At 36.7% G+C, this 22,120-nt stretch overlaps 7 protein-coding genes across 11 annotated transcripts in view; 3 read left to right on the forward strand and 4 right to left on the reverse strand.

Moving 5' to 3' along the window:
* LOC136777179 (uncharacterized) overlaps positions 1-4,509 on the reverse strand; it is a 44,696-nt gene extending 40,187 nt beyond the window's left edge. The window contains exon 1 of the mRNA XM_066733271.1: positions 3,815-4,509. Coding sequence (XP_066589368.1) covers positions 3,815-4,163 — 349 coding nt within the window. The 5' untranslated portion in view covers positions 4,164-4,509. The remainder of the gene's footprint in view (positions 1-3,814) is intronic.
* A 1,029-nt stretch (positions 4,510-5,538) lies between these two features.
* On the forward strand, positions 5,539-9,379 carry LOC136777222 (RIB43A-like with coiled-coils protein 2). Its single transcript, XM_066733391.1, has 7 exons — positions 5,539-6,185; positions 6,604-6,744; positions 6,822-6,985; positions 7,064-7,304; positions 8,667-8,894; positions 8,996-9,102; positions 9,231-9,379. The coding sequence occupies exons 1-7, from the start codon at positions 6,063-6,065 to the stop codon at positions 9,370-9,372; spliced, it is 1,146 nt and encodes a 381-aa protein (XP_066589488.1). The 5' UTR covers positions 5,539-6,062; the 3' UTR covers positions 9,373-9,379.
* A 728-nt stretch (positions 9,380-10,107) lies between these two features.
* On the forward strand, positions 10,108-12,472 carry LOC136777189 (uncharacterized protein MCAP_0864-like). The gene is made up of 5 exons (XM_066733310.1): positions 10,108-10,248; positions 10,322-10,400; positions 10,464-11,929; positions 12,002-12,130; positions 12,189-12,472. The coding sequence occupies exons 1-5, from the start codon at positions 10,211-10,213 to the stop codon at positions 12,352-12,354; spliced, it is 1,878 nt and encodes a 625-aa protein (XP_066589407.1). The 5' UTR covers positions 10,108-10,210; the 3' UTR covers positions 12,355-12,472.
* lsn (vacuolar-sorting protein SNF8) lies at positions 12,350-13,960 on the reverse strand. 2 transcript variants are annotated; one of them, XM_066733423.1, is made up of 2 exons: positions 13,590-13,960; positions 12,350-13,255 (listed from the first exon to the last, which is right to left on the reverse strand). In XM_066733423.1, the coding sequence occupies exon 2, from the start codon at positions 13,223-13,225 to the stop codon at positions 12,470-12,472; it is 756 nt and encodes a 251-aa protein (XP_066589520.1). In that variant the 5' UTR covers positions 13,226-13,255; positions 13,590-13,960; the 3' UTR covers positions 12,350-12,469. The 2 variants fall into 2 exon arrangements, with proteins under 2 accessions (XP_066589520.1, XP_066589511.1); XM_066733414.1 differs by having other exon boundaries at positions 13,578-13,960.
* A 151-nt stretch (positions 13,961-14,111) lies between these two features.
* RpS16 (ribosomal protein S16) lies at positions 14,112-15,053 on the reverse strand. The gene is made up of 5 exons (XM_066733456.1): positions 14,943-15,053; positions 14,804-14,848; positions 14,581-14,712; positions 14,385-14,499; positions 14,112-14,302 (listed from the first exon to the last, which is right to left on the reverse strand). The coding sequence occupies exons 1-5, from the start codon at positions 14,949-14,951 to the stop codon at positions 14,157-14,159; spliced, it is 447 nt and encodes a 148-aa protein (XP_066589553.1). The 5' UTR covers positions 14,952-15,053; the 3' UTR covers positions 14,112-14,156.
* A 98-nt stretch (positions 15,054-15,151) lies between these two features.
* On the forward strand, positions 15,152-19,643 carry LOC136777253 (guanylate kinase). Of its 4 annotated transcripts, XM_066733446.1 has the most exons (6): positions 15,152-15,671; positions 16,176-16,228; positions 16,371-16,635; positions 16,707-16,771; positions 16,841-17,038; positions 17,112-19,643. In XM_066733446.1, the coding sequence occupies exons 2-6, from the start codon at positions 16,192-16,194 to the stop codon at positions 17,117-17,119; spliced, it is 573 nt and encodes a 190-aa protein (XP_066589543.1). In that variant the 5' UTR covers positions 15,152-15,671; positions 16,176-16,191; the 3' UTR covers positions 17,120-19,643. The 4 variants fall into 4 exon arrangements, with proteins under 4 accessions (XP_066589543.1, XP_066589527.1, XP_066589536.1 ...); XM_066733430.1 differs by having other exon boundaries at positions 15,180-15,671; positions 16,707-17,038; positions 17,112-19,638; XM_066733433.1 differs by lacking the exon at positions 15,152-15,671 and adding an exon at positions 15,756-16,016 and having other exon boundaries at positions 16,086-16,228; positions 16,707-17,038; positions 17,112-19,638.
* On the reverse strand, positions 18,589-21,187 carry LOC136777232 (uncharacterized). The gene is made up of 3 exons (XM_066733402.1): positions 21,130-21,187; positions 20,821-20,869; positions 18,589-20,724 (listed from the first exon to the last, which is right to left on the reverse strand). The coding sequence occupies exons 1-3, from the start codon at positions 21,176-21,178 to the stop codon at positions 19,677-19,679; spliced, it is 1,146 nt and encodes a 381-aa protein (XP_066589499.1). The 5' UTR covers positions 21,179-21,187; the 3' UTR covers positions 18,589-19,676.
* Between the last annotated feature and the right edge of the window lie 933 nt (positions 21,188-22,120).

The following is a 22,120-nucleotide window of genomic DNA, read 5'->3' on the forward strand; positions in this document are numbered from 1 at the left end:
GAATGAATACCAGTGGGATTATTCGACGCTCGTGCAGCCATTCAAATTAATTAATATTTTTAATAAAAGCAAGATGCTCTGCATGCAATTGACCATTCAAATTTATGCCAGATTCGAGCTTGCTGGTGTGATTAATTCATGCAAATCGTGCATAGTGTTTCATTTGTATGCCCAACTCGTGTTTACGAGTCGAGTGAATCAGATGTGTGTTTCAATTATAGATAAAACTGGGATTCTTCAGGTTTTTCGGAGAACCTGTGAGAGAAACCGTATACAAGGATTCCTTCGATCAGGGACTGGGATGGATCGAGGCATGTGTGTTTCGTTAATTTATGATTGTTTTTGTGGTAGCCTCAAGGGGGGGGGGGGAGAGAGAAACTTGCACGAGTCTCTTGACACATCGGTAGAGGATAAAATTTCCATGAGATGAATCCATTAGCATAACGTTACTTCCGTTGTCGTAGTGCCTGTAGACGGACGCCTATCTAGAATTTCAAAGAGTCGATGAATAAACAGGAGTGACTTTACCGACCCTCGCGTGTCTCTCAAGTAAACTATATAAAAAAAAATAGTCGGCCACAGGTCGATGGGTTTGTTAGTTTTACCTGCAGAATGCAGCAATTTAGAGGTTATTCTAATGCGCGAAATAATAATTGAAAGCAATCGTGTTAGAATTGAGTTGCTTGCGTATATGTACGCGAGTTGAAGTAGGTCACGCATCTATATATATATACATATAATATACGTATAACTTCACTAGCGACGAGTAGTAATCGAGAAACTTGTAATTTTCAGTTTCATTCTTTCATTAAAAAATGTGAACGAGGGAATTTGATCGAATTGTACCTTTCTCAAGCTCGAACGGTGAAAATGTTTACAGTTGATGACTTTAAGAGGCCACGAGAACCATGCGTACACAATGATAATCAAGATGCACGCGTAATAAAATTGCTGCTATCGCTTTCGGTCATACTTCGTTATCACTAGTTGCACAGATGCCCCGAAGCCTTGAATAAATCGTCTAGGCACACTTTCTCGTGCAACAGAGAAACGTTAGAAACTTTTTTTATTCGGAAAAAAACACCGCTAGGATTTAAGCTTTCATTTCGACCTGAAAGCATACTCGAAGAATTTTTGTATCGTTTCGTGCTTGGACTACTTTATCAAAATTTTTATCTAAAGAAAAGCGCGAGGTTGTTTTTTTATTAGTCCAAATTGTGAGACATAATTCGTGACTCGAATATCGACGACGACGGATTTTAGTTTTTCGGTAAAATACGCGAAGTTTCGCTGGGTCCACAAAAAAAAAAAAAAAAAAAAACAGCACACAAAGCTGACAATAAAGAGACTCATTTATCGGTCAGGAACCCCAGGAGACCGTATCTTGTGTGATATTTCAGTCGATAAGCCAATGGAGAATTCGTCTCGTGGACCCAATTAATGACAATGTATATGTATGTATGTATATATATATATATATATATATATATATATAGGCATACACGCGCAATGGTTGAAAAAGTGACCTTGACAGAGGATATAAAAATGTCAGCCGGTTGACACGCGCGCGCCGAGGTCGGTCCACCTCTTATAAAACGTTTATATACGCATAATCCCCATTCATAATATTCCAAGAATAGAAAGAAGCTATTTTCGAAAATCCCGTCGATTTCTCAAAACCATGCAAACGGTGAAAATGACAAAGAATCAGGAGGTCCAAGTCGGCCGCAAACCATTGACTTTCCAATTCCCAAAATGATACCGTTCCCCTCCATCATCTTATCTGAGCTATGATATAATCACGATAACTTTCCACTATATGCGATACGCGACTGTTTGTTGCGTTTCATTTTTCTCTACATAAGCGCGTTGTTTTGATTACGGTGCAGCGATCGAGGCTTCTGTCACACGCCTACAGTTTATGTATATATATATATATATGTATATATATATATATAAGTTATCATCGGAAGACCGTCGGTTATTGGGCGAAAGCGGCGATTCTTCCTTGGCATCGCGGCAACGCTGACTCACCGATCTTCTTTACGATCTTGTAAAAAATATAAAAAAAATAATGAATAATAAATATGAAAATATACTCGAGTGTCGTGAGTATGTATACATGGGAGCAGGAAGAGAGAGAGTCAGTGGTATAAAGAAAAATGTTTTTTGGCCATGTTTATATGCTACTCTCGAGGAAAATGGACCATGTCGAATGGTATACCTTATTCGCACACGTGCTACGGATTTGATGAAAACTACAAGAAGAATGAATGATAAATGTTAAAAGGTATTCGCGCGATCAGGAAGAGCGAGTCGGTGGGGCATGGACGAAAATTGTTTCCTGGCCATGTTTATACTGCACTCGAGGAAGAGCGAAGCGACCATTTGGAATGGTCCCTATCGCGCATGCCACGGATTTAATGATGACGAGGAGAGAATGGCGCGTTGGGTCTTTCGAGACCCTCATTGACGCTCGGCGAAACGACCAAAATGCTTTTACCAATGCTCGAGGAACGCGCCGCGGCCACTCTGCAGCCGGTTTTCCTTCTAAATGTGATTAAACGCGTGACGTCATAGTGTATTTACAGAGACCAAGTCGACAAATAATCGTAATTTGGTCGGAACCATTGGAGATGCTCTCGGATTCATCTGGAAGCCTCGTTCGTTCTCCAGCTGCGGTCTCTAGTACCGTGCACGATGCCACTGGTAACAGGTAAAAGTTTTGTCCAAGGACGAACTTTGAAACTTCCGAACCAATGATGCACGTGCGTGGACCAGAAGACGATTTTGTGGGTCGCACGGATAATACTCGTTGATTGAGTTTAATGTTGTTTACAAAACTGAGATGTGAAAAATTTGTTTTGATTATGAGAGTGACTGCACGGATGAGTAGATCATTTATGGTTGACGTTATTTAATTATTGGAGCTAGTTCAGTATATGGGTTTGCGTAGTGGCTGAATAATCTATGAGAATCGTTTGACGCTGCATTAAACTAATCAACCAATTGTGATGATCAGATGTTGCAACCGGGTACCAGCAATACGTCAGCTCCTCTCGTTCGAAAAGAAAACTTGAAGCTGGAGCATGAAACGGGGGAGCGGAAGCTCAGCTGGACTGAAAATGGAGGGGAAGTGGGAGGGGAGGGGGGTTGAGAAACATTCGGTCCTCCATGGCGATTTGATCTTTTGCATTTTGCGGAAGAAGAAAAAACCTGTCTGACCAGTACTATGCAGTGGCAAAAAATGACAGTAGGTAAAGACCTTCTAGGAAGGACGGAGGAAAGTTTTTCAGTCTATTAGTAAGAGATAGATAGATGGAGAGAGAAGGACGACGAAAATGGGGAGAGGGTGAGGGGGAGGGGGCGAGAATTCGAATCCGGCGCAGAACGTTGAGAAGCACCGATAGGAAAGTGCGCACACCCAGATCCAATTGATCAGCTAGGAAATAAAATGCGAGAGATAAAATTCCCCATTGGCCAAACGAGAATAACCTCAAAGAACCTCGTCGCAGCAGTTCTTAGAGTCGTATAGAAATCAAAGAGGATAAACTACGTAGCAGGCAACTGTAATCCCATTCGTCAGCTCCCATTCATTCCCACAATAATCCCAATTAGAGTCTTTCAAGAAAGTTGAGAAAATCTCGCTTTATGAAATGTCCAAAGTGGACAGGGATATTCAATGAGATCTATAATGCAGGTGGAATAAAATCTGTGGTTTCTGCGGTTAAACTGTGGAGGACTTCCGGTGAGGGAGGCCAAGCAGTAGGAGCAAGTTCGAGAGGGTCCACACTAATTCTTATCGATTGCTGACCTTTCCTGCGTCCGTAGGGTCCGAAGAACGTGCCGTTCTTGCCGATGACGTTGTCATCGATGTATTTGAGCAGTTTGGTGGTATCTTCGCCCTTTTTAGCAGCGATCGACTTGACAGGGCGTGGCGGTGTTACTCTCTGAGCATCCCCCGTGCCAATGGAAGTCTCGGAGGACAGGGAGCATACCTGGACCACCGAGATCTGGGAATTGGCGTAAGCACCAGCACCACTAGCACTAGCACCAACACTACCGGAAACGTAAGTCTCCTCAGCCAGCGAATTGATCCTCCTCCGAGATCCAGACATTGCGCTCCAACTCTTGCCACACATTATCTTAACCGGGCAACTCATTTTCTCGGAGTAATTACTTCGGCCACAGAGTACATAGTAAATGGAACGCTCTGCCAGCACTGGTGTTGTACCTCTCAAAGTCCACCGATTCCCAAGTTCCAATCCCACTTCGAGGGGCCCGATGAAAATTTTTAATTTGATTTACAGTTTTCTCACTATTTCTCTCCAATCTTCACAGGTCCTTGTCCATTCTTTGGTTCCAACTTTAAATTGCGATATGTATATGTGTGTGTGTGTGTGTGGTGTGTGAATGTATGCTATTATATATGTATATGTACACTGTATATATATATTGAACGCACTCAGCTGAACGCGGAGCGTTCGAGAATACGTATTACCTGATCGAGTGCCGAGGCGAGACTGAGTGTCTGGCGGTTGGACTGCCCGGTTCACCAATGACGTCACGCCAGTACGCAGGCGTCGTCGAGTCTCGCGCAGCATCATCTCTCTGGGCCGTGGAGCACGTTGCTATGGAGACTCACCGCGGAAAATCTTCGGAAAAACTCTTCTCTATCCAGCGGCCCGGACGCTCTCGATATTTTCCAAAAAATTTCAAATCGGTGGAGCTTTTAAAACGGAGGGGGGTATCGCTTGGAACTCTCGTTGCTCCTTGGACATATGGCGAAATAGGAATAATGTAGGTCGCACATGTTTTTTCCCAGTTGGACAAAAACAATCAGCTGGGTCGTTGCACCGGTTGCATCGAGTCAGCTTGCCGTCAATAATTAAAAATAGTACAGAGCTGCGCGACGGATAAGCGATTGGCTCAAGCTCCGCTTAATTTTTTTGTCACTCGATAACAACCTCCCCTCCTGGCTAGGATCATCCTCGTCCAAAGAAACAAATCTCTTATTTATCGCCATTTGTCTCCCCTTTGTTATTTTTCTCTTTTTTCATCCTTGTTAATTATCTTTACATCCCCCCCCCCCCCAACCCCTCCTCTCCCAGTCCAGAGTGACACACGATTGAAAATGTGCCGATTTCTGCAGTTTCTTCCCTTTTTCACAACGTTAACGAACTTTCGCATTGTTTCGTACACATGTAAGAGTACTACTACGTCGTTCGCACAGGCACGATTTGACCTCGTACGAGTTTATGGCGTAGCATTTCTTGGCTTCTTCAGGGAAATTCTGTAAGACGATCAGGTTGCAGTTTATCAGCCTGCAAGACTATCCCCCTTATCGACTCGGACAACCGTTGCAACGTGGAATAACGCGTAGAATATGAATGAAACGGATGACGACGGAATAACAATGTAAGCGGAGAATGGAAAATGATGAGAGATCTTGTAAATAAGTCGAGGAAGAAAATATTCTTATCTTGTTTTTATTAGTATCTCTATTTTGCACTGTCGTTAATTAGCGATAGTGCAATGACAAATCATAGCGGCGGAACGAGCGTAATAATTTTCACATGTCAACAGATAGCGAGCTCGATTCGATGCTCGTATACAGCAGACCAGCTGCTCTCCACGTGACGCGATTGTCCTTACTAGACGAACAACTATCAATTATTCCATTTCTTCCGTGGCCAATCGACCAGCTGCAAAAACAGTGAAATTGAAACCTTCGACTCTCGAATCCTTCCTCTTCTTCTTCCCGTTCGAACGGCAAGATTAATAATCCTTAAGAATAAAAGCACGATATATGCTACATCGTCATCGTGATGGATCAAAAGGAGAACTCGTGTATCGAATTTCGCCGAATGTGAAATTGAACATACAAACTCACCATGGTAACGAACTTCCGGTTCCGGTGCGTAGTGAGTTGGCTACTACTGGCGAGTGGCGACTATGGCAGCGTGCTCGTGCAACGTGCGCCGTGCATTAGCTCTTTTTAGTCGCGTCACTTTCCTTTCTAACCTAATTCCACGGGTTTCCTTTAATTATCCTGCAACAGGATGCTGAAGTTTCAACGGAGCACTCCGCAAGAACAGAAGGAAGCCGCGAAAATCCAGTACTTGCGGCTGCAGGAGGAGGAGAGGAAACAGAGGATTTTCAATGCGAGGTTCAGGAAAATCGGCGTAAGTTGTGCCAGACAGCTGTCAAACTTTATCACCGATATTTATCTCTCTTTTCACGTAATAAACATACCGGGTGTCTTTTTTTTATCTCCCCTGAGTATCGTAGATGCAAAAATTGATCAATCGTTGTAATTGTACGAGAGATATGCATTTTTTGCAGAGGATTTTCATGAAAATCTTTTTTATTTATTTCGAAAAAGGTTTAACAGCAAATGTCGATAATTGGCAATTCATGAAATTTTAGTTTTGCACTTTGGGGCGAATTTTATATAAATATACACCTTTTGTACGGTATATCTCTATACTCTTGTTCGCTTCTTCGAACGATTAATTAAAAACAATTCGTCTTGAAGAATTCGTGTACCGCATAACAGTTTATTTTTAGTACTGCACAATTATATAATTTGATTGATCTCAGGTGGACAAGGAATTTTTAGACAGACAAGTGAAGGAGAAAAAATTTCAACGCGAGCAGGAGGAAGTCGAAGAATGTCACCACGATACAGCGTTGATTCGCAGCAGTCAACTGGCGATGCAATTAGAAAAGCAGGAGGGGGAGGTACAATATGCGACATAACGTAAAACATTAATCCGGATATTATATATACAGTAGCTGGAATGTCCGTTTCATTGTAGGAAAGGAGAAAAATGCACCGGGAGATGGAAGAATACCGGAAGTTGTACCAGAAACCGGAGGATCGACGTGATTTCGACCTGAACGATCCCGATGCTCTGAAAAAATCGGTGCCTCCTAGGGCTGGAGGTGACGATTCCAAAATCGGAATCTCCTCGGCCCAAAAGTACGTGAAATATAGAGGCAGCTAGTAAATTTTTGAAAAAATTTTAGCCTCTTTGAAATGTCTATTTTGATTTCGAAGATTCGAAGGGGAAAATCTGAGCTCGACGGAGAGACAGGAATCGCAAAAGGAGCAGATACGTTATTGGTTGGAGAAGCAGAAGAAGGAGAGAGAGTTTTACGAGCACGAGCGTCGGGAAGCCGAGAAAGCGTATCAGGATGCCATTGCTTCCAGGGACAAGCGCGCTACAACGTTGGACAACATGGAGCGAGAATGTCGTCGAAGGTTGAACGAGGCCACCGCGAGATTCAATCAAGCTCTCGTGAGTCCCTTTAACCGAGTAATGCGAGAAAAAGAAGATCCGAAATCCAGGCAGATTTAGCAATCGAGCAAGAGACGGTGGGGGAGGGATGGAGGGGGACGAGCGCTTTAAAGCAGGCATTGACCCAGTTTCGTTATCCGCCAACCTTTCAAATCCAAAATCTGCAGCTGCCAATTCGCGCAAATCGATCTTAACGTTATCCTTCGAGAACTTTGTACGTATCTCGTGTGCAACTTCCACCACTGTGGCACGAAGCTATAACTTTTTTTATCGCTCTCTGAGAAAACAAAAAACCCTTCATTCAAACGAGCGTTTCTTTGACTACTCGCCAATAATTATACATATATTAAATACTTACGGCTTGGACAAACAGTCTTTGGATCAAACCAACAAAATGTAATCCATTCATGTGCTATAATTAAATTTCATTAGTACCGAGTAAATATTTTATTGGCATTGTTCCAAACGAGGATTTATTTCAACCAAATGTGAATTCTTTTCTCACTGTATATATATATATATATATATAATTATCTTTGATGCAGAAATTCCACGAGGAAGGGAGATTGATGAATTTAATTACGTTGAAGTAGTCATGACGATGGCTCGTTGTAAAATTAGAGGAAAGAAGGAAAGGAGGGGGGGGGGGGAGGGAGGTAGATGTAAGGGGGAAGAGAAAAACAAGGAGGGGAGGGAGGTAATAATTAATTAGACACGCATGCGAAAGATATCCTTTCTCCGCAAATGAACGCGTCCTTCCTGGACTTGGACAATCGGGTGGAATTGATGGAAGGTCAAAGGTGTTAGCGCGTCACGTGACGCGCGTGCAGCAGGCATACGACGCGAAGTAAGATGCGACTGCAGCGGCGGGAGACGCTCGATGCAGGTTCGCGGCAAAAATGAGCGCTTAGCATAAATCTTGGCCGAAGGTGAGCGTCGCCCACTCGACTCGCGTCTTACTTTGCGCAAAATCCTCATCAATGAGATGCGGTCGCGCGCCACGCACTTATTAAAATCTCGCTAACGAAGCGGAGTTTTCTTCCAATGTCCCGAGAACTCGGGTTTTCCGACAAGTTAATTAATAGCTCGCACCGTTTGGAGGCAGTTTGAAAAATCAGCGAAAATTCTACAAGATCCCAGATCCTCTCTTGTCATCCCACCTCCGGCTAAAATTAATTTGCGCTGCTGCAAGCTTTCTCGGAAGGTCCGACCTTGACTGTTGGTCTCTGTTGAAGGCTTCGGGTTTCTTGATAGCAATAATAAAGCGGAGAGTCGGATTCTTCGGTCTCTCGGCACGTTTGACCTTGAGAGAATTCTGTGACCACGGTGTGTGAGTAACGATGACGTATTTCTTTATCGCAGGCCGATGAACAGGAGCAGCGCAGGCGATGGGAAGCGGCGCAGGATGACGAGGACAAGAAAACGGAAATCTACAATCACGTGACCGGGGACTTCCTGATGGAGGCCAGGGAACAGGCGGAGAGCATTCGCGGTCCAGACAGGCCACTGCAGGATCGATACAAGGGAATGTCAGCCGAAGAGATCAAGGTCTACAGGGACGGTCAAATTCATCAGATTCGAGAAATTCAAGTAAACCGATGAACGATCCTCCGCGAGTCTCATTTACAAAAAAATCGAGTTTTGTTCATTAAGCCTCGATACTCACTCGCACCTCATCGCTTTCATTTCAGAAAATGAGAATGGAAGAGAAAAAGATGAACGAGGACTGGGACCAGCTGATGCATGCGCACGCAACAGCCGCGCATGATCGCCAAAGAGAAATAGATCGCGCAAAAATGTATAAAATCCTATATTTCCATTTACACGCAGTCATTCGTGTACTACGCCGACTTATTTATTTTTCCGTTCTTTCTTCATTTTTTCCGCTTCTATAATACAGCCCATTTTGTACTCGATATTTTTCAGGGAGCTAAACAAAAAAATCGCCGAAGAAAATTTACGTCTCGCGCAGCTGCAAAAATCTCAAAGGGAGTATATAAATCGATCGCCATTCTCCAGTGGCCCAACTGCCGACTTCTTTGAACAATTCAACAGATCTACGCGCTGAAATTTTTTTAACGTATTTTTCTATAACAATCATTACAAAATACTGCAAAATTTCCTGCATAGCTATTCTTCCATGTTTATTTTTCTGTAGAGATATTTATTGGATTTTCTTAATATATATACATATTTTATTCGCTATATAGTTAAGTATCAATAAAAATACAATTAAGAGAGAATGCGTAATTGCATTCTTATACGAAAAAGTTACCCTAAAAATACTAAATGCTGCGGATAGATAGCGCTGCTAATATGCATACACCTATTAGTACACATTTCTCACAACATTGTATTTGTTTGGTATTTAACTAGCATGCATAGATCTAAAGCCTACGGCACACTATGCTGGATTTCGTGCTAGAATGCTTGCTAGATTTGTGAGGACCAATGAGATTATTATATTTAATTCACAACTGAATCATCATTGGTCTTCACAATTCTAGCTAGCATTCTAGCATTTCTAGCACGAAATCCAGCATAGTGTGCCGTAGGCTTAATACATCTTTGTATCAATAAACCTTTGTCAATAAACAAAAGAAAATTCAAAATTTTAATTATTCTTGTGTTTTATGTCTTGTTATTTTATATATATATATATATATATATCATTTTATTGACTTTTTCTAAAACATGGCAACTGTTGCCAGACTTCATCACAATCATTTTGACAGCTGGTAAGCCAGGCCTTTCGTTTATCGATCGTTAGAAACGGAATTGCATCGTCCAAATTTTCAAGCAGCTCAAAATTACTAATTGCATCGTTGATTAAATTATAATAATAAATGTTGCAACAAACGTTACAAGTTTTTTAACGGATCAACGTGAATTTTGATATCGTAAAAATGATTGATTCTGAGCAAGATACCTCAACGAAAGATCGGTAAGGTTATAAACAATTTTCTTTTAATAGACATTTAAATTTTACAATATTTTTTCTATTTTTTCATTTTCAGTAACAGTGAGCCGACTGTAATTCTCCAGGAGTACGACGGAATTGTTGAAAATTTTAAAAAGGATCTACTAGTTTGTAAGGTATGAAAGAGATAATAATTATTCAATTTCTTTCTGAAAATATAATCATTATCAATCTTTTAGGCTGAACAAAGCAATATTCTCAACCAGCTTGACCTCCTTCGTAATGACAGTAAAAATACCAATGAGGTCATTAAACAATATTTCAATGAAATTAGTCAAACATTTAATGATAATAAAAGTTTAGAGGAAAAGGAGATGATAAAGAACTTGCAGGAACGCTTATCTATAATGCAAATGGAGAAGGATTCTACCTCTCAGTTGTGGCAAATGTCATTAAAAGCTGTAAACTCATTAGAAAATGAATTGAAAGCCTCGCAAACCAATGAGAAGGGAAACAAATATTATGAAGAACAAATCAATAGTATAAGAGAAACTTATTCAGACGCTATTAAAACATTGGAAGAGAAACTATTACAAGCTAAGGAAAATTTTATTAAGCAGCAATCGGTATATGAATCTAACAAGGAAAAACTTCAATCCTTGACTAAAGAAAAAGAAGATATTGTGGAGAAGCTAAATCAATTACAGAGGGAAGCTTTACAGAAAGAAGTTACCTTAGAGCAAGCAATAAATTCATTGAAAATAGAATTAGCTAGTGCAAAAGCAGATATAGCTAAAAATGCAAATTTAAAGTCTGAGTTTGAAGCAAAGTTACAAGAGGCAACAAAATTTGCAACAAGTTTGTTGGTTAAGGATGAAGAGACCAAGTCAAAAATGAAAGAGACTTTGGAGTTAGTGGAAACTGCTTTTAAAGAAAAGGAGTTAGCTCTTCAAAAGGAAGCACAGGCAAATGAGGAAAAAAAAAAGTTAGAAAATCGTTTATCGAATATAGCGGAAGAATACGCACAATTAATGGATAAAGAAATGACAAAAGTCAAAGAGATGAATCATCAGAGTATCAAAAAGTATCTTATTGAGATAAAAGAGCTTAAAACTGAATTGAGAGAAACTGCAACCTTATTGGATCGAGCTAAAAGGGATTGCCGCTTAGCTGAGGATGAGCTTTCCAAGAATCGAAAAAATTCTGAAGATTCCTTGCTTAGATCTGGTGCAAGAATAAACGAATTAGAGGAAAAGTTAAAATACTTGGAGCTACAACTAAAAATGGCTGACGATGTGCATCGTAAAAAATACGATACACAAATAAAGCGACTAGAAGGAAGAATTATCGAATTGAAAGAAAAGTTAGATGCTTCTACATTCAAATTAAAAGAAATACAGCAAGAAAATGCATATCATAACGGGGATCTATTAAAACAGGCTGGAGATGAAACAAAGGAAGCAAATGAGCGATATTCCACTTTGGAAAAAAAGTTAGTAAGGTCTTTAGACGAAAAGGAAAGCTTAATGAACGAATTGCGAGCCTTACAAAATTCTTTTGACAGAGAAATTCAAAAAAGAGAACATGAAAAATATTTTTTAGAACATAAAATTCGGGACTTGGAGCAAAACTTCCGAAATATAGCACAGCCCATTGATGAAACTTTTCCCACTGACTTAAAAAGAAAATTTAGTGCTGAATCAGTGTAAGTCACATTTGTCATATGAAGTTATTTCACATTGTCTAAAGAATAAAACTAGTTCTAATTCATTTGTAGGTATGATAATAAGCATGAATATTGTCATTCAGCATTGTCTGACCAATTAAGTAAATTGCAACAAAAATTTGATAAAAGGACAATGGAGTTAAGTGAACATGTTAATGTACATCAAAAACTGAGTAAAAGGTAATGGATTTTAATAATCATAATTAATCCATTTTTATAAAATTAATACACATTTTAGGTGGAAAGAAGAAGCAAAATGCTTAGCGACTAAATTTCAAGGAAAAACCAAAGATCTTCGTAATAAAATAACTGCCTTAAATAAAGAAAATGAGGAATTGAATAAAGAACTCCTTTCATGTAGACAACAACTGGCACAATGTAGAATACAAGTAATTCATAGCTGAAAATTATTTATTGTTTTATATTGTACACAGTTAAATAAATTTTTTGTGCAAAACAAATCTGTAGAAAGGTTTTATTGTTGTTAAAAATATCTATGTAATAATTAAACTGTCAATATTATTCTTGAGAAGTTATACAGGCTGTGAATAAACTAGGAAACCAGTATAATGTTTCATTTTCACTTTGATCATCTAGCCAAGCAAGCCCTTCTTTAACCATATGATACAATGCCTTTTGTGCTCTTTCGCTCTCCCATTTCAATTCCTTTTCTAGCATTAACCTTGACACATAAGCATTTCCAGATAAGCTAGCCTGTTGTAATACAGCAGTATGATCCATACTTAGTTCACCTGGGACTGACTGAACCAAATATTTTCCCCTACCAATAGGAACCACAGAAAATCCATTTCCAAAAATTTTTAGTTTCTTTGCAGCAGCTAATAAATCATCATTAGTTATTTCTTGGTGCTCTTTTCGACGTCCTCTGGCTTGTACCAATCGTGTTCTTAATTCATCAAGTGAAATTAAACCTCCATTTTTATAATTAGTAGCCATACAAACTTCAACAATCTGTACAGCAAGTTCATAATAAAAATCACCAATTCCTAAAACTGACCAAAAGCCTTTTCCTGAAGCTAAAGGATCTACACCAATAGATGCACACATTTCTGTAAATTGACGCCTGAACTGTGCATTTTTCTTAATTTCACTTTTGTGCTTGGTTGCAAATTCTTCCAAATTTATGCTAAATGTTTCCATTTGTTTTGTCATTTGTTCAAATTGGCTGTCTTGGATTTCTGTTCTTTTATCTTTATATTTTTCTTGTTCAAATTTATGTTTATGTATGGCACCAACACCTGCCTTTCTCCTCATAGTTGTTTTGTTACAATAAATTTTTATTTACTAAAAAATATATTACTATTAAATTTATAACACTTATAAAAAGTAACCTTAATACTAGATTTATCGGATCAGTCAAAATGACTGGTTTTGCAATTCCAATTCAAAGTTTCTATTTATGTACGATTTTTTTCCAAAACTGTAATCATGATTTTTGTAGTTAAAACTAAATAATTAGTTTTGTAAAGTTTATATTATTCCAGAGGTATTCGAAAAAAATATATATTTTATTATTAACACTTTTACCCATTACCAATCAAAATAACTGAATTCGGTAAAAATAGTTAAGAAGGTTAAAACTGACACTTTCATAAGATGTACATACTAGTTAACTCACTTATCAGGTATACCGTCACGTTATGAATATATGAGTATATTACAATAATTTTTTAATCATATTTCCACTTTTCCTAAATCTTAAAATAATGAAAATAGTTTCAATTTAACAACAATGTATAAGCTCCGCAGTAATCAGGTATTTATTGTTGTGACATCTCACTAAGCGCTTTGCGGTTAGAATGTCGATAGTAATCAAGTAACAATTAACTACATACGGACGGACGGATGTGACGCCAAGACTACAGAGATTTAATCCATTCTAAATTTTATTGCTACAAGTTCCATGAAATTTTATTATTTCAGTACAAAAGTAATTTTAAAATTAAAAAAGTATCCCCTCTGAGGTTACTAATTTTCTCTTTCAAAAATGATTTCACCTATGGAATATTTACAGTAAATTTGGTCATACTTATCTAACAAAATCATCAAACATCATAACGTCAAGTCAAATTTTAATAAATATTAACGTGAATTAATATGGATGCTGGAGTGAAAACATAAAAAGGATTAACTTGAACTATTTGATTTTAAATTTTTTATTCAAGTATTGCGAAACATGACAAAATTAACGGTAAGATTTCTGGTAGCGAGCGCGTGCACCTGGACCACCAAATTTCTTTGGTTCGCACCTTCTTGGATCAGCAACCAAGAGAGTACGATCATATTGAATCAAGATATCCTTGATTTCCTTCTTGCTTGCTTCATCGACATCTAATAAAGCAGGAAAGAAATTTATATTATTATATTTAAAGAGATGTCTATCTATAGAAGCCGGTTTATCTTCAATACTCACACTTTTGATAGTAAGCAACAAGAGCTTTTGAAATAGCCTGTCTAATAGCATAAATCTGAGCTACGTGTCCACCACCGTTTACTCTCACTCTGATATCAACCCCAGAGAATTTTTCCTGCAATAGAAATGTTCAACTGACTAATTAATAAAGCAGTTTTTTCCAATAATTTGTAGTTAATGTTTGTAATTAACTTACCTTCCCTAACAAAAGAATCGGTTCTTGCAATTTGTACTGCAATACGCGGGGTTCTACTAATTCCAAGGGACGCCCATTTACACGGAGGTTACCACGACCGCGTTTGCAGTATGCAACAGCAGTGGCACTTTTCTATAAAATATAATTATTCGTTAGACGCTGCATACTAGTAATACACGCGAAGATTTAACCTAAAAATGAGACGACAGTTTCTTTATCCTACCTTGCGGCCAAAAACCTGCACGGAGTGAATGGGTTCTTTCTGTTTCTGTAAGAAAAATATGAATGGAAGATATTAACAAAGATTTTATAGTAGTATATTTATATAAAAGGAATATATTAAATTGACAATTTCAACATACCTTCTGCATTTTGCCGAGCACGTCGTAGAAAGGAAGTTAAACGTTTACGATATACTTCTCCTCAAAAGTACAACGTAGATCAAATCAAATTCTGTTCAGTCACAAATCACAATGCGCGCAAAGCGCTCAAGCTCTATAAGAAACGTGACATAAACCTATACACTTCATGCGCTTTATGCGCGATTCGAAATTCGTAACTTCACTTCCTGCTGTATATACATACATATGTATTTATATATAATTTCATATTTGTCTGTTCAAAAATAAATGCAAAATGTACGTAATTGCTTCTAAATACTTTCTACAATTATTTTTAATTAACTTTTGAATAAGAGTTTGATTAGGTTTCTCTGAAAATAATTTGCTATCTTTTTAAAAACAATTAACCTAAATTTACGTTAGTATCTACCAATTTTATGTTTATCTTATAAATATATATGTAGCTGAATGTAGTAGTTATTTTAGATTGTGAAATTCAATTTATAATAGTTTGAGGAATTTTTGATCTGCCTGCAGAAAAATTCGCATGCGCAGATCTGCCAAAGATCATATGTAGAAAAAACGTGGTAACTGTGGTAGCTGTTTTCTGGTTTCTCTCTTCCAAGCTTACTAATTTAAATCAATTTAATCCTATTCACTATTTTATAAGTTCAACATATCGACCTAGTTCTACGCTGCAAGAAAATTTGGTCTCCTCTGTATAAATACGTCTGTCAAAGGTGGTCAAAGGTGAGATACTTTACTGTCATGTTAAGTACACACTGTAGTTACACAACATGCTTCGTAATATATAGAATTACGTTGTTTTTCAATAAAGAGTTTTTTCAGTTAGTGTCGAATTGTTTTCTTTAAAGCTTTAACAAGAAATTAAATCTTTTGACAAAAGAATATAATTTAGTAGTCTAAATAAAGTGTTATTTAAATATAAAATAGTATTTCAGCATAGATCGTTCATTTTACCGCACCTTTTTCATATAAAAATCAATATCTAAAGACCTTGAAATAATTATATATTCTGTGATTTTTTCAATTATTTTTTGAATTTTTAAATTTCGATGTTTTAAGCATGCAATGGTGAGATTCGTGTATACAAGATGAAAATAAATACTGAAATTATTGATTGTTTTAAATAAATATTTGTAGTTATAGATAAACGGATAACACTATTTGTAACAGAAAATTGGTATTTGTATAAAAGATCTTGATTTTCTTTTTGTTATTCATTAATTTTAGACTTTATATTTACAAGATGATGTCTTCATGGTCTGTTAGAACATTCAAATTAGGTATGCACATGTTCTAGACTTATTTTTCATTTTCTAGCTGGAACTGCAATAAAATAAATTACACTTGCAAGATACAAGCTTATTTGTTTAATCAAACAACTATTATTATATTGATAACATATATAATTATTTTATTTTGTAGGTATTAATATGCTTGAAAAGAATCTTCGTCCATTAGTGTTATGCGGTCCTTCAGGAAGTGGCAAAAGTACCTTAATTAAAGAACTGTTTAAAGAGTTTCCAGACACATTTGGATTTTCTGTATCACACACAACTAGATCACCTAGGCAAGGCGAAGAACATGGCAAGCATTATTATTTCACTTCTAAAGAGAAAATGCAGCAGCAAATAGATCAGAATGAATTTTTAGAAACAGCTACTTTTAGTGGGAATTTATATGGAACAAGGTACATACATGTCTATTACCATTCAATCTAAATTGTTTTTCCAACAACATCATGACAAAACCTTTTTTTAGTAAACAGGCTGTGGAAGATGTGAAGATAGCAGGAAAGATATGTGTTTTAGATATAGAAGTAGAAGGTGTAAAACAAATAAAAAGTAGTTCTTTGAATCCATTATATATTTTTGTAAAACCACCATCTTTCTCAGAATTAGAAAAGAGATTAAGAGAGCGCCAAACAGAAACAGAGGAGTCTCTTCAACGTAGATTAGATACAGCTAAGAAAGAGCTAGAATATGGTAGTCAAGTTGGAAATTTTGATCTTGTAATTGTGAATGATTCATTTGAAGAAGCTTATGAAATGTTACGAAATTATTTGGTGCAGCAACTTGGAATAGGAGAAAAAGGTATGGAAAGTCTAATAATAAAATAATTGTAGTTTATCTAATAAGTAATTTGTGGATTTTTTGTTACTTACAGAGTACTAAGTTTTTTCTTCCAGAGATATATAGCAATGCACAGTTGAAGACCGTATCTAGATTAAATTTTAGGGGTGGGGGTTTGGGTTAAATTTAAAATTGAGAACGACACCATAAAGTAATGAAAACTTTGATTTTTAATAAATATAAAATTACAAAAGAAACAATAGTCTATCGTGTATCCCAAGGTTTTCAGAGCTTATTGGATCAGCAATTTGTATTTATTAGTGGAGTGCTGGATACGAATTTTTGCGCAATTTTTATCTAACAGTAACTTCAAATGTCAGATTTTTACTTATATTCATATTATAGACTTACAAAAAATACAATAAGCCTGCATGCGACATTGAAATTGTTTTAAATTGAACTTACTATTGTTAAGAATACTATCACCAAATTATTTGTAATTTATCAAGTAGAATTATATAAATCTGATACACACCACACTTTTTGGTTAGTGTAAAATGTGAAACCTGAAAAAAAAATGTTTTCCACATTATATAAAACATCTCATTTATATTTTTAGGTATCGTTTTATTTGATGAATTATAAATCACGGAAATCAATATTCTTAACGATAATAAATTAAAAATTTTCATTACGGCTTGCAGATTTCGTTATTTTGTTATGGAATGTCTAATGTATGAGGATTAGTTTCGATCTCTGTTCAAGCTCGGATAACAATAAACGAAAAAAATTCATATTAAGTAACTAGTAGAGAATTATACCAATAGAATTTTTGTAAATATGACGATAGACTATTGTACAAATGCGCTAAAATAGTGAGATATCTGGCAATGGATATCTCATTTTATCATTCTTATAATATGCCATTATTTCTGTCATTACTTAAACATAAGCCAACCATTCAATAGAATTAAAAACAAAATATCTTCGTTAAAAATACTAATATGTTAAGATTTGATAGTTTAGAGAATGTTTAACCCCCAAACCCTCCGTCAGATACGGCCGTGGCACAATTATTATTTTCCTAACTGATAGCTAGATATATAAAAGAATAGAAGTCATCTATTAGAGTTAATAGCTATACATGTACCTGTGTTGTACAAATTAATCATGTTAATAATGCTAGTTTAAGTCCACTTATGCGTTTTATAAAATAATTACTTATGATATACTGTAAATAGACAGAAAGAAACAAAGACTCCTCTTTTTATATCTTAAAATTTGAACAAATGTTTTACAAGATAATAAAACATTTACACATTCTATGCTGTATATAATTATATTTATTTTTTCTACATAATGGATTAACATTGACTTAAAATATTATTTTATAAACGCATAAGTTTTAATTCCAACTTGTCTAGAACTAATTAAATTCTTCATTCCTGTTGGACTTAGTATAAAGAGTAGAATGTTTGGCTATATAGTTTATCCAAATTAAAATATTCTATTATAGATCTAGAAAAAGTCAGAAATTAATTAAGATAGGACGAAGAATAATTAGTCTAATATCTTTTATAAGCTAATTTTATTAAAATAGCATAAAAAATGTTTTATAGACGATTAGAATTGAATTAACCACTTGCGCTGGAAAGACGGGCAAGCACGTCATGATGCTTTTGTCAAATATTTTACCTACAAATACTAAAAAAAGCTATAACGAAGGTGTAGAATGTGTCGAACACAAGAAGCTGTTAAGTACTAGGTCGAAAATAAAATTGTAGAAAATATAAATCTTTTTCCGATCTCTTTAAGGCATTGAACAACTGCGTAACGCCTCCCAGTGGGTTACATTAGTTCGTTCTAGCACAAGCATTTGAGACTTTTTTGCTAGCGCAAGTGGTTAAGCATCTAAGTAAGTAGGAGATGTCTACAATAATATAAGTTTTTAGAAGACGAATGTAAGATAGTTTTAAAGAATTATCATATCTTAATCAATATTGTTCTACCTGATTTTTTATATAAATTCTATTTGTTGACTAAATTACTGCACCTAATAATATTTTTTCTTTAATCATGATGAATCTCGACATAAGAGTTTATAATTATGAATGATTTTATATCCTGCGATGAGTAACGAATGCGTAGATGTAAATTTAATCGACAAGCAAAGATGCTGATCGATCATTTTGTAAGGAGTCGCAGAAGCAAAACTAGCTATTTAATCATAAAACCCTAGATTTAGCAAACTGAGAGTATTCACCAAACAAAGTTGTGTTCCAATAGCGTAGGTTACTTAATAAAATACTCGTAAATTTCACTTCTATTCATCTTGCATTCAAACTCATACAGCTCACAAATCATTTTCATCCGTAAACAAATTCAAAAATCAATTTCACCGTTAGGAAAATTTCATATAAGTGAATACTAATCACTGTCCTATACATTTCATTCCAGAAATTTAAGGATAAATGTATAATCTTGTTTGTAAAATTATCCAACAATAGAGATTTATGAAGAAATTTCGAATTAAATGATTGTTAGATAATGAATTATACGAGCAAGTGTTGTAAAGTTGTTATTAATAAAGGTCTAACTTTTAAGCCAAGTAACATGATTCGATTGATTGCAATAATTTCTCATGGATGTCTGATTAAATTTAAGCAGGATGACGCTGCGAATAGTCTCTGCGATGACGTTCCCCATGATGATGACGTATTTTATGTTTGACTTGGCTAACTTCAATGGAAGTTATTTTTGCCTCTCCTGCACCTTTCTCACTGCTTCTCTTTATATCATCTTGAATAAGATTGTCCCCGTAAGATCGTGCAGTGGTTGTCACTGTAGCTTCTTCCTTAACCATTTCTTTCTTTCCTTGTTGACCTTTCATCTCTTTCTCGACAGGCTTCACAGCGTCCTTGGAAAATATATAATTGATTACCTGAGGTCGAGGTTCAAAAATGTTTTCCATGGGCGTGTTTTCCTTCAGCTTTTCTTCCGGCCGAGCAAAGCGTCTCTCGTGATGAAGAGCGGGATAAACCGATCCAGGATTCGATCGCTCGATTTGATTAATTTCCTCCAACGGAGATTCCGGCATAGGTGAAAAATTGGCTGGACCACCGAAGACTATATTTTCGGGAAGTCTTCTGTAGACGAGAAATCTAGGAGCTTCCGTTTCTCGCGGATCAAATGTTCGACCAATCGGGTTTAATCTCTTCATGGATGATGGTATCCGGGAATAATCGAGAAGCCGAAGAAAAGGTTTCTCGTATGGATTTTGTTCCTCGACGATTGGCCGTTTCCAGGATGAGATCTGAGATCGAAGGTCATCGTTCGGGTTTGAGTAACGAGATCGTTGAGACTGAACGAGAAGCGGCCTCCATTTTTCCGGGATGGCTTTCTTCGTGAAAATCGGAGCTTCCCCCAGGAGATTATCGCCGTCGTAATCCTTCTCCCAAGCAACATCGAAGGCGCCTATTTGAGAGATTGCTGGCTCTTGGAAACTATTTTGATATTGCACCTCGATGCCATTTCTCATCAGACTACCTCCGTATGGATCCTCCCGCAAAACTGCTGGTACTTGATACGATCTTTCCAATATTACACCACTATTGGAAGATTCGTCCTTCTCGTAAGTACCTAGCGGAGTCTCGTTATTCTCAGGATAATAGGCTTCGTAGAATACCGGACCTTTCTCCAGATCATAGCTGTAAGAAAATAATTTATGACTGTTTAATCGAGAGTCTCACCGAAAGCGCTGCATCACTGATAATTTATATGAAATTAATTGCGATCTCTCTCACCGTTCGATCTTCAAATCCTCCGATCCCTCGGTGGAATCGACCGATGCTCCTAATTAGAAAAATTCGTTCGTGAAAAATCTGAAATCTCATCTCATCTAATACGATATCACGCATCGGTATCGATGTATGATATACTTCGGTGTATTCCCGTATATTCGACTCGAAGGGTTTTATTGCACATTTAACGCGGAGCTTCTTATCGAAGTTCCTTGTATTGTAACTTGAAAGTTTGAAATTACTTTAGTGTGCCAGTTTGAATTGGACATGGCGCAAGTTCTTATTATGAAACAGAGGTAGAAAGTTTCTTACCTAAGAGTAGTGCAGTTAGTATCACTGCTAGCTTATCTCCGGCCAACATGGTCCTATCCTGTAGTTAACGCACAACTGAGACTCGCGAGACACACATAGACGCGCGTATTTTCAGATATTCCCAAAATAAATTCCCATTTCCTTTCCCTCTACGAGCTTTGCACTTCTCCGCTGAATTCGGAGATCACAGAGCAACGCTGCATTTTGCAAAACTAAATACGATATTTGCTGAAGATTCATATATGTTACACAAGCAGCAACATTATTTTATAATATATATATATATGTACGGAGAAAATATTAAAGTAATAAACCTTACCGTGTGCTCTTGGTTGAATTATACTGACGCGTATATCTTTCATTCTCAGGGAAAATGATTGATTTTTTCAGGCGCATTTTAATAGTCGCTCACAGTATAATTTTAAGTATAAATTTAATTAATTTCCCTAGCAATGAAAAGATATGATATAGTACAATAACTGAAAGCACACGGCAAAATTTACTTTAATACTTTCCCCGTATATATATATATATATAGAACTACGTTAATTAAATTAGACTTTACAATTCTATATCCTCATTATGATTTCTATAGGAAGCATTTTGTCTTTTTTATCCTGAAAAGAAGACGAGAGCAACAATGTTGGCCTCTTCTTCTGTAGCTGAATTTCTTATATTTCAGATTGAAGAACTTGATCCTTTTGAGTGGATAATAGCAGTAGCGAAGCCATTTGATTTCTTCGAGAAAAACAATGAAGGAGCACGCGAGGCCAATGACCAAAGTGTAAAAGGAAGTTTGCACATCTACGAGTTTAAAAGCTGCACGATTTTCCACATATTGAACTCTGGTTTGATTCATTTCCAGTTTCTTCCGAAAAATCAGTTCGTTCAGTATGTTTCTCATTCGTAGATCCGGTATGCCTGCCTGATTCAAGTGCGCGAGGAAGGAGTTCATTCTCTCGCGTAGAAAAGAGTTTTTTGGTAAGACATA

This window comes from Prorops nasuta, unplaced genomic scaffold (assembly GCF_024137725.1).
Source record: "Prorops nasuta isolate Cenicafe-Biocafe unplaced genomic scaffold, Cenicafe_Pnas_1.2 PNAS00002, whole genome shotgun sequence".
Taxonomy (NCBI): domain Eukaryota; kingdom Metazoa; phylum Arthropoda; class Insecta; order Hymenoptera; family Bethylidae; genus Prorops; species Prorops nasuta.

Bases quoted from the DNA above. Each gene is read 5' to 3' on its own strand.
- LOC136777222 (XM_066733391.1), top strand. From the start codon at position 6,063: ATGCTGAAGTTTCAACGGAGCACTCCGCAAGAACAGAAGGAAGCCGCG. The intron at 8,895-8,995 runs GTAAACCGATGA...CTTTCATTTCAG, and splicing joins ATCAGATTCGAGAAATTCAA to AAAATGAGAATGGAAGAGAA. The intron at 9,103-9,230 runs GTATAAAATCCT...GATATTTTTCAG, and splicing joins GAAATAGATCGCGCAAAAAT to GGAGCTAAACAAAAAAATCG.
- LOC136777189 (XM_066733310.1), top strand. From the start codon at position 10,211: ATGATTGATTCTGAGCAAGATACCTCAACGAAAGATCG. The intron at 10,249-10,321 runs GTAAGGTTATAA...TTTCATTTTCAG, and splicing joins GATACCTCAACGAAAGATCG to TAACAGTGAGCCGACTGTAA. The intron at 10,401-10,463 runs GTATGAAAGAGA...TCAATCTTTTAG, and splicing joins AGGATCTACTAGTTTGTAAG to GCTGAACAAAGCAATATTCT.
- lsn (XM_066733423.1), bottom strand. From the start codon at position 13,225: ATGAGGAGAAAGGCAGGTGTTGGTGCCATACATAAACATAAATTTGAA.
- RpS16 (XM_066733456.1), bottom strand. The intron at 14,713-14,803 runs GTAGGATAAAGA...TATATTTTATAG, and splicing joins TGCAGGTTTTTGGCCGCAAG to AAAAGTGCCACTGCTGTTGC. The intron at 14,303-14,384 runs GTGAGTATTGAA...CTGCTTTATTAG, and splicing joins TGTTGCTTACTATCAAAAGT to ATGTCGATGAAGCAAGCAAG.
- LOC136777253 (XM_066733430.1), top strand. From the start codon at position 16,192: ATGATGTCTTCATGGTCTGTTAGAACATTCAAATTAG. The intron at 16,229-16,370 runs GTATGCACATGT...TTTATTTTGTAG, and splicing joins TGTTAGAACATTCAAATTAG to GTATTAATATGCTTGAAAAG. The intron at 16,636-16,706 runs GTACATACATGT...ACCTTTTTTTAG, and splicing joins GGGAATTTATATGGAACAAG to TAAACAGGCTGTGGAAGATG.
- LOC136777232 (XM_066733402.1), bottom strand. From the start codon at position 21,178: ATGTTGGCCGGAGATAAGCTAGCAGTGATACTAACTGCACTACTCTTA. The intron at 20,870-21,129 runs GTAAGAAACTTT...TTTTCTAATTAG, and splicing joins ACTAACTGCACTACTCTTAG to GAGCATCGGTCGATTCCACC. The intron at 20,725-20,820 runs GTGAGAGAGATC...ATTTTCTTACAG, and splicing joins GAGGATTTGAAGATCGAACG to CTATGATCTGGAGAAAGGTC.